The 10236-nt window shown below is 37.8% G+C and overlaps 2 protein-coding genes across 3 annotated transcripts in view; one reads left to right on the plus strand and one right to left on the minus strand.

Annotated features, from left to right (window-relative positions):
- traf2b (Tnf receptor-associated factor 2b) overlaps positions 1-2913 on the minus strand; it is an 11271-nt gene extending 8358 nt beyond the window's left edge. Inside the window, exon 1 of one of the 2 annotated variants that reach the window (XM_005720482.1) lies at positions 2850-2913. The gene's annotated coding sequence lies outside the window, so the exon portion shown is untranslated. The other variant, XM_005720481.2, reaches the window with a different exon arrangement.
- Positions 2914-3093: 180 nt separating this feature from the next.
- coq4 (coenzyme Q4 homolog (S. cerevisiae)) lies at positions 3094-9965 on the plus strand. Its single transcript, XM_005720483.2, has 7 exons — positions 3094-3161; positions 4712-4867; positions 5876-5972; positions 6977-7079; positions 7197-7326; positions 7815-7908; positions 9528-9965. The coding sequence occupies exons 1-7, from the start codon at positions 3098-3100 to the stop codon at positions 9703-9705; spliced, it is 822 nt and encodes a 273-aa protein (XP_005720540.1). The 5' UTR covers positions 3094-3097; the 3' UTR covers positions 9706-9965.
- Positions 9966-10236: the final 271 nt, after the last annotated feature.

A 10236-nucleotide genomic window follows, 5' to 3' on the forward strand; every position in this document is an offset into this window, starting at 1 on the left:
TGGTCTTTGGTTAAAATACCTCCTTTAACTGTGTTCAGTATGTCTTAGAAATGATCAAGAGTTATATTCTGGCAATCAGAAGATGGTATACATATTTTTTACATTTACATTTAAACAGTATCTTCCCTCACTAATTCTAACTGTTTAAAATCATTCTTCCATTAAAGTACTTTATGGTAGGAAATCATTTTAGACTGAAATCTGTGAAGAAAAAAGTGAATAAAGAAAATGCCCAACTGGCAGAAAACTCACCCCACCTGGTTCACAGACACCAGAATATTATGCACTGTCTGCTTCCTAATCACTTATCACTGCCAGTAATAATCTGGCACAGTTCACCTCACGCTTCCTACATTTGTCTACCTCAGACTAAAATTACAGCATATAGTGGCAGTTATTTCACCCACTGCATAAAGAACAGCACCAGGGCTTATTTTGTCTTTGCAAATATCCCTTCTGTCACAAATTTCTGTATATATATATATATATATAAATAAATTCCCTTATGAAAAAATGTGTGGGGAATGTCTAGTGTTTGTTTTTCCCATAACCAGCAGATGACAACTCTTACTGATGTATTTCCTTACTGATATATTTCATATATTTCCACTGCATGTGTAAGTGGGTTTTACAGGTGTATAAATTATATATAATACACGCCTGCATGTCAAAGAAAACTGCAAGGAATGTGGACAAAGTGCACCTTTGCATGTCACAAACTTGAAGATATGGTTGTTTAAGTTTGTGGTGTTTGTAGGCTTAAGGTAATATGTGGCAAAAGCCACACAGCTTAACAGTGCTGTCTCACCATTCAACCATTCATGTTCTTAAGTCAAAGCAGGTGCTAAGGTGAACAGAACAACACCCATAAAGTAAATGTTAATGTTTAACTAAATGTGAATGGTGTATGCAATTCCAACAAAACAGCTCAGCTTTTTCCCCACAAAGAAATAAAGTGGTAAATTCCAAATTGTGTCTACAAAACAGCACCACTCCTGATGGTCACGAGTTTTCAATGAACTTTCTGCAGACGTGGTCTCCAAGCAGAACATATCTGAATCGTGTTTTCAGTGGATTTTTCCTTAGACCAATTTAGATCCTTTTCAAACAAAGCAACTAACTTTCATGGGGGGAAGTAAGACCACACAGAAAGTGGATGTTGAATCAAAAGATAGATGCAAGGAAAACCCCTATGTTTTAATTTCAGTGGGAGTATTAACACTGAAACTGGAAATAGTTAATCCAACTCCAATACATCACTCAATAAATAAATAAACATAATATATGTAAATCCAAATACCCATAGCTAAAAAAAAATAAGAAGCTTTGTGTCCTTCCTACAAACTCATCTACAAGAATTTAAGTTACAAACTTTTAAGATTTTTTTAGATGAATCACATTACAGCCAAGATCAGCTTACTGTCTAAAGATCCAGCTTTTAGAGTTTCATTTCATTTTTATTTATAACTGTGCTTCACATAAATTTAACCTCTTAACTGTTACTTAAATCTTAGAAATTTCTAACAAAATGAAATACTTTGGCATCTTGTTTGTATATGTTTGTTTTAAATCTAGATTTCTGTTGAACCTTTATTTTTAGAGTTTTACTTATCTCACACTGAATTAGAACATATAGTAATATATGATTTGAATACACTGTTAATAATTTCATATTAAGGCAGGAAACGCTGCTTTTCTTTGGAAGCTCTTTCTTCCCGCGTGTATTTATTTGAACGCAATTCAATTCTGCCACTCACCCCATTCACATTAAATCATGAGTAACTTTTCTGTTACTGGTATTGCGTAAGAAGTTCAAGCCTAACTTCATTCTTACAAAACTTAACTGAAAAGCTGCGGCAACCTGCTGTGAGCGAAAAGACGTGTAAGCTCGTGTTTGGATAATGTTGTAATTACAACATCAATTCAGCGCGATCACTGGATCACGTGGAAACTAGTCATAATTGTCAGAGAAACACACAATGAAACACTGTGCATTGAAATATCAGAAACAAGAATTTAAGTTATATAAAGGTAACACACACGAGGCCTACGTACAGCTAAACCTTGAAAAGTGACCTTTGTCATGTACAGCAGCATAAACTTTTCTGTGAAACGAACAACACAGCCAGCAACAACGAAATAACGCAACAACAACAACAACAAAAAGAATACAAAATTTCAGTCTCAACATTTCAGCTTCTGTCTCAGACAAATAACCACAGCTGCTCTTTAAAGCTACACCCAGCGTTGCTCAAAGCCTAAAAAACATCCTCTTCCTGGGGAGACTCGTCCTCTCAGCTCGCCATGTTGCCGTGTTAACGTGTTAACGCTGAACTTCTGCGAGTTCAGTGTGAAAATGCAGGGTGCTTCAGACCCTTTCTCATACAAAAGCCCAAACCTGAATGTTTACTCACCGAGTTCGCAAAGACTGTCAGTGGATCTTACAGTCGTCACCACCACGGACACTATTTCACCTCGTAACTTAGCTACACCCTTAACACGTAAGCATCGGAAACTAACTACGGTATATAAACCCGGCCAGTGCGTTCAGTAGCAGAGCGCTTACAGAGAGCTTAGCCACTGTGATGTAGGCTGTTTAGCATCTATTTTTACTAGATTAGCTCCTGTAATATTTTAAATATTATTTTAGAGTTTGGGCTATTGCTTTTATTAAGCAATTGTGTACTTTGGCACGTAAAAAACACTTTAATTATTTTAATGAGCACCTGCGAACTTCAAACAGCTAACATTAAAGTGTGTTTGCTTTTACGACTTATACGTTTACCTACTCAGACAGCTAATTGCTAGTGAGTTATAGGAAGGGATTCACAGCATGCAAACTGACTAACCTTGGAGTCTGGCCTGTGTTTCTCAACGAGGGGAAAACGCAACTCAACTTAGATAGAACTCGCTCTTTATCATAATTCACGGACGGGTGTGTCACTAAGTGCACTTAGTTTTAAGCTGCTGTTAGCGAGGGCGCAGTAACGGCTGGGTTTTTATATGAAAGCCCAAAGCCACCCCTCTCAACGTAGTTTGGGCTGCTCCGAAGCCGAAAACAAGTGCTCCACTCACGCATGCGTACTACCGCAAAAGAATGTGGCCGCTGATACCCTTCCGATGGATCAACCGGCGGCGACACTGTTTTACAGTTTCTAAAGGTACGAGTTTAAGCAGGTGTCCTCTGTGTTACAGCTTAGTGTTCTTAAAAATAAACCTGGTGGTAAGTTGATAAAGGAAAGAAGTAGTGTGGGAGCCTTGCTGTCAGCATACACCAGGCACAGGGCTACGCGTTACTTAGCAGTATGTCAACCAACTGTTAGCTTAACGTCAGGGAAATGTTCATCATTGTTTACCGAATCACTCTTAAAGAAAACGTTGTAGCAGGCGAACAACACATACACTACACTGGGATGATCTTTTGACACGTCATCAAACAGTGCTGAATGTCAGTGATTTATAATTCATATAAATCAAAGTGTTCTCCAGCTTTGTGTCCCATGTGTTTATGGAGCTATCTATGCTCTTGTAGCTCATGCAGATCATTCATGGCGTGTACAGACTCAAAATGTGACGTAAATTAAGCACACGTTTCTGCCAAAACACATACACAAGACAGGACTGTGGCTTTCTTCTCTCAGAAGGAGCCAACATTGTTGTCATTATTGTTTTGTGTTTTAGTTTTTTGATTTTATCACTTACGTCAATCAGTTTTTCACTTTAAGTTCAGGTAGGTTTTATTGCTTGAAAATACTTAATTTTACAGGTTTCAGTGTTACTTTTAGTCCCTATAATCTTTGTTACATTGAGGCCACACATGAGAGGAAATCTTTAGGAAAATCAGTGCAGGTATTACAATAAAAACTCGTCTGATGGCTGAAACACAACCCTCCATCATATCATATGTGGTTGCAGTTAGAATTTGGGAACTCTAACTAATGGAACATATCTCGAAAAGACTTGTTTATGAGGAGACGGAGACCTATTTTTGCATTATTTGAACAATGAAGGGAGAGAAACAGATTAGCTTCATCTATCTATTTATAATTTTCATTTTTAGATTTATTTATATTTAAGCATTATTATTATTATTATTATTATTATTATTATTATAGAAAAGTAATTTTGTGAATGCTATATTCTGCCACCATAACTGTAAATGTGACAACTGTAATATAACAACGAATGACTAATTTTTTAAGTGTTAATAAAAATTAAGTAAAAAAAAAAAACATCTTTTGAAAGCAGTTGATTCACATTGTTCAAGACATCCAGAGTCTCAATACACATATCCATCAATGCCTCATCAGCCAAGCTATTATAAAATATTTGCCATACTAACAGATAGTTACTGAGGATATTTCCTCTGTATTTATTTAAATGTAATTTTAGTCAGTTTTCCAGGTTCAAAAAAGTCATTTAATTTAGTTTTAATCTGTTTCAAAAGTCTAGTTTTTATTTTAATTTTACTTAATTAGAACTTTTTTCTTTTTTTCCCTCTAGTTTTAGTTAACTCTAATAACTTTGATGTGCAGTGCAGTCTGTTACTACAAATAAATGATCTGAATGGTTTATCCTGCCATAAAGGTTTTGGTATTTGGACACTCCACTATCAATAATCGGTTTAGTTGTTTTTTGTTATAACAGCAATAGAATAAATATGTCTCTATAGAATAGTGCAGCATTTAATACCACTCCATCTTTTCCGTAGTAGTTTGTGTTCAGCAGCTCCACAGCAGCAGCACTGAGTTTGCAAACATCCACTACGATGGACTGTACCCTGGACATATTCCCACCACCACCGTTCAAAAAGCTCTCTTGTCCATTGGGTCAGGTGTGGCGGCACTGCAGAACCCCTACAGACATGGTGAGACACTCACGTGAGCATTTCCGTGTGCACTGATTTTCTTTCTGTGTGTTAGGGACTATAAATCGGTTAAGATGAGGATGTTTAATCAAAGTGCTGTTTACAAGGTCAGTTATAAACCTTAAAGCAGAGCTGTTTTTGGGTTGAGGGGCTTTGGCGTTAACTGTATAAAATTTAGTGCCAAAATTTACATTTGAACTTTTTTGCCTTTGTGTCTGAATCACAGAGATCGGAGCCTAACCTTAATTTACATGTATTTTTTGAGCCAGTGTTTTCACTGTACAAACTGTCTTCTCGATCTCCAAAAAAGAACAAAGTAGCACAAAATATGTAAGAATAAAAAAAGCTGTGTATTTTTGGTATTTTGCTACTTTGAGGAATTCAGGCTTCTTGGTAAAACTGATGTCAGCCAGTCTCCAACTGATAGGGATGTCAACAAGTCTGACCTTGATGTGGCTTCAGATTGTGGGATTGTTTTCCATTTTTCAGAAATGATACCACTGATTAGTTTCTTTTCCCATGTACTGATAAAGCGTTTTGTATTCATTCTCAAGGGCTTATTCTCTGGAGACCTTTAGTACGTGACTTAAAATGTCTTGGAAACAAAAATGAGACTAAATACAAATTACAGTCACATATTAGTTACCCTGAAACTCCAATGAAGGAACAGAGTCATAACACCTGTCAGCTGACATTTAGTGAGGTTTCTCATGACATCCACTGCTTAGTATCGATTCATGTCCAAAAATAAATTGATAAATAAATGGATTTTTTTTTTTAAATGCATTTTTCACAGAGGTCTTTCCCAGCTCTGTCTTTAAAGCAGACTGATTAAAAGTTTGGGAAGTTTCTGAGTATTGCTTCCATGATGAATAAACAGTAGTGACCTGTTTAGAATTAACACATGGTTTCTTTACTGTAAATAAAAATATCGTCAACTTTTCACTGTACTGTCATGATGTTGAACTCGGTGCCCTTGGATTTCACGAAACTCTGGGTACTTTACAGACATGGTTGCAGTCCTGGGGGAGACAACGGGACACCTAGCACTCATAAAGCTCAGGGACAGGATGAGAAATGACCCTGAAGGCTACGCTGTCCTAACGTGAGTCAGTGTGGCAGAACGTCATAGTGCTTTCTGCTTCGGGCACATTAAAAATATGTGTCCTGTCTTCGAAGAACGCTGTTTAAAATGTAAAAAAAAAACAAAAAAAACACCACAATGGTGTGATGTGCAAATCTGATAAACCCGTAGTTTATTCACAATAGAACATAGACAACAAATTAAATGTTTAAACAGAGAAAATGTATCATTTTTATAATTTGATGGCAGGAACCTGATTGGGTATAAAAATAGCATCTTTAAGAAGCAGCATTCCTCAGAAGTAAAGATGGTCAGAGGTTCATCAGTCTGCAGAAAACTGCATCTACAAGTCATTGAACAGTTTCAGAATTAATGTTCCTCAGTGTAAAATTGTGAAAACTTTGAGTTGCTCATCATCAACAGTTTAGTTGGAGAATCTGGAGAAATCTCTGTGCACATAGGCAAGGCCAAAATTAGTACTACATTTCTGGTGTTTTTGGACCCTGGCAGGAACCCTGCTGTCTTCTCTAAGCTATCCATTTAAAGTGGATCGAGGCAAAGACAAAGACAGTTCTGTAGTCAGAAAAATCCAAATTTAGAATCTTTGGGGCGAAAACATGGATGCTGCAAGACTAAAGAGGAGAGCGACTATTCAATTTGTTATCAGCGCCTGCATCTCTCTCTAATGGTATGGGAGTGCAACAGTGCACATCTGGAGAGGTAACATCAAGCAACTGAAAGGTATATACAGATTTTAGAGCAATATACGCTCCCATCCAGATGATATCTTTTTCAGGGAAGGCCTGAAAGCAAGACGATGCTAAAGTGAAAATATGACAAAGAAGACCCAGGACTGCTGAGCAGCTGGAATCCAAAAGTCCAGCAGCTGGTTTCAGTTTTTCACAGTTTAAACATTCTATATGGTTAAGCTTGCATTGCATTAGTTTTTATTTATATTTTACACAGCATCACAGCTTTTTTGGAATTAGTGTTGCGCTTTATTCTTATTTGATTTGATCTTGCAGAGAAAGGCCGAGGATCCGGCTGTCTACGCTCGATCTGACAAAGATGGCTTCGCTGCCTGACGGCTCCTTTGGGAGGGAATACCTCAGATTTCTGGAGGACAATGTGAGTATTTGCTGATGTGATGTGCATATATACTTGTTTTTTTGTGCATTTGTAAACACTTATTGTTTGGTATAAACACGCTTCCTTCCTTCTTCCTTTTTTTAATTTTTCCCTCAGGATGTGACTCCTGACTCAAGAGCAGACGTGAAGTTCGTGGACAACGAGGAGCTAGCTTATGTCATGCAGAGATACAGAGAGGTCCACGACTTGCTGCACACCTTACTGGGCATGCCCACTAACATGCTGGGTGAGTCGAGTTCTGTGTAATCTGAAAATGCTATTTTCTGACATTTACTTTTATCAAAGTAAAGGTTTATTTATAGAAACTTCACAGCCAAGCCACGCATTGTCTTTATATAGTGCATACCTAATTGTATGTCAGTGAGAGTTATTCTGTGCATGCCTGAACAAATGTTTCCAGTTTTACAGCAAAAAGATTTGAACTCCATTTCTTCGCTCCCAAGTTTTCTCATCTAGTTGTCTCTACAAACCTACAAATCTCTAAACCTACATTTTAAGTCCATTTGATATAAAGTGTTGACCTGAGTTTTCAGTTTTGCAGGCATCTCCTATTTGACCGATTCTATATCAGAATAAACCTGCCAAAAACTCTGAGAAATAGGGTTCACACAGAACTTATTTTAATACACTGTTGGCTGACAACTTCTCCTTTTCTTTCTCCTAATTTAATCTTTAATTTGCATGTTTGTGTCCTTTTCTGTGTCTTCCGTTCAGGTGAAGTCGCTGTGAAATGTTTTGAAGCTACTCAGACCGGGCTTCCCATGTGTGCTCTTGGAGCTGTGCTAGGGCCACTACGGCTAAATGCAAGGTATAGTTGGGATAACAGGAGAGTTACAGTTTGACTGACTTGCTGAAATTTCTGTAAGTGCTGGGTTGAGTCTGATTACAGGCTGACGTCTGTTTCAAAAAGCAGCAATAATGTTGAGTTTAGAACTAAACTCCTTATATGATTAAATTTTTGTGCAGCTTGTGAAAAAATGTGACATCATCAGTGGAGCTCTGATACCAGGATTCTCCATTTTAATGCAGTATTTCGATTCAATTCAGTTTCATTTATAAAGCGCCAAATCAGAACAACAGTCACCTCAGTGTGCTTTATGTTTTAAGGTAAAGACCCTACAATAACACAGAGAAAAAAACAACAAGATTTCCCACCAATGACCAACAGGATGAAAGAAAAACTCCCTTTTAACAGAAGTAAACCTCCAGGAGAACCAGGCATCTGCTGCTTTCAGTTAGGAATGACACACTGAAGAAAGCCAGAGATTAATAATAACTAATGATACAAATATAAAGCTGTGCTCTACATCCATTACTATTTAATAGCAAATCGGTCACATTAAAGGCTAAAGAATTTATATTTAACTGGAACTTCAACATGAACATCGATACGCTCTGTGGATGCTTTGATATTAAAGGAAATGAAATCAGAGCTGCCTCAGCAAGAGGGGAAGAATCAGAGAGAAACTCAGGGCTCAGTGAAAAACCCCACCAGAGCATCTGTTACCTTGGTAACTAACCCAGACTTTAAGTCAGCTCTCTTCCTGCAACAGAAGAGAGAGAGAAAGAAATCCAGCTATTAAAGATCAGATAAATATTGTTCCAAAAGGGGAACAGCAAGCTCAACAGGAAGGAATTCAATGTTGTAATCAGTTGTTCTCGTGAAATATGAGAATAAAAAGGGAGCCAGAGGGAGAAGTGAAAACCCGGACCACTCTCCAAGTGGAGATGGAAGTGAATGTTAGATTGTAGACAAAAGTGTTCACTCCCAAATCCAAATCATTTTCAGGTGTTCTGATCACTTCCATGGCAGCAGGTGAATAAAATCAAGTACCTAAGCATGCACTCTGCTGTTATAGGTGCAAAGGGTGGGCCAATATGTTAAACCCCATGGATTAAGAATGGGATGTTACTCAAGTTCATATGCTTGTGAAAGTAGACGAGTGAATACTTTTGGCAATGTAGTGTATGTAAATCCATCTAAGTCCATTTCTGGAGTATTTGACGTGTCATTGTTTCTTGAAATAAAAAGCAATAAACCATCTCAGTTACCCAGAAGCCAAACTTGCATTTACTGTCATCACCGAATGACCGCCTCGTCTTTATAACAGTTCTTCACTTTCAGTTCAGCACAATGGAGAAACTAATCGAGATGATCAGAAGTCCTTTTGTACTCAGATTTAGTGGATGCAGTGTAAAAAGTCCAAAATAAAACATCTGGAAGCAGTAAAATCCTGTAAGTGACTAAATTGTGCGTGGGTGTGGGATGATGAAATGTATGTGGGCTGTTTTTCTGCAAATCATAAAGTCTTCCTCATTTAATACCTGTGAACTTCCTCAGTATCAGGGGACTTTGTTGTTTATTGGCCAGGTTTCCTCATTATTGTTATATGACGCTCTCATCTTCCTTCTTCCTCCTTCTCCCAGTCGTTTACAGTCACTCTTTACATCTTTGGGCCCGTGGGCTCTGCAGAACGGACGGTGTGCTCGCTGCGTCCTCAGCATCTTCTACGAGAGGCGCTGGGAGCAGAGCCTCGAGGACCTCCGGCGAGAGCTCAACATCGAGCCACCTCCTGTCATACCAAAGGCTAAGAAGAAGACCTAAAGAGGGAAAACATAATGAATGTTCTGGAAATTGCTCTACAAGAGACTAAACCAGAAATATGTAAAAGATTCTGTGGAAATTTGTAATGCTGGGGGGAAGGGAGAATTTCCCTCTGCAAAGATTTGAAAAATCTCCTTTCCTGTTTTTCTGGTTTTAACGGAAGATGATCTCAGCTGATGAGACGCTTCTATTTGTGTCTGATTCTGCCATGTAACTAGAATTATTAAAGTTGTTGTAGTTATTAAAACAGGCTTATTTTTTGACACTAATATTACTTTTTGCTCAGAAGTTGTAACCTCAGCCACTGTGTTTTCTATTGTGTGCATGTGGCAGAGTTCATTGGATACAGTGAAATACATCACAGTGTTTAAGTTGGATTTGTGGTACTTTTACAGAAAGATGTATTTACACAAAATATCTGCACTTGTTCATCTGTCATTGCTCATTAACTGAAACTTGAAATGTGCTCTCAGGGGTATTCTGACTTTTTGTTTTATCGCCCGGTACTTTTCACTTTCTGTGTTCTACAGG

The sequence above is a fragment of the Pundamilia nyererei genome, unplaced genomic scaffold, assembly GCF_000239375.1.
Source record: "Pundamilia nyererei isolate P.nyererei 1_Seehausen unplaced genomic scaffold, PunNye1.0 scaffold00002, whole genome shotgun sequence".
In the NCBI taxonomy this organism is placed as follows: domain Eukaryota; kingdom Metazoa; phylum Chordata; class Actinopteri; order Cichliformes; family Cichlidae; genus Pundamilia; species Pundamilia nyererei.

Coding starts and splice junctions, on each gene's coding strand:
- coq4 (XM_005720483.2), top strand. CDS start 3,098: ATGTGGCCGCTGATACCCTTCCGATGGATCAACCGGCGGCGACACTGT. Junction 4,868..5,875: donor GCAGAACCCCTACAGACATG/GTGAGACACTCA, acceptor GGTACTTTACAG/ACATGGTTGCAGTCCTGGGG. Junction 5,973..6,976: donor GAAGGCTACGCTGTCCTAAC/GTGAGTCAGTGT, acceptor TTGATCTTGCAG/AGAAAGGCCGAGGATCCGGC.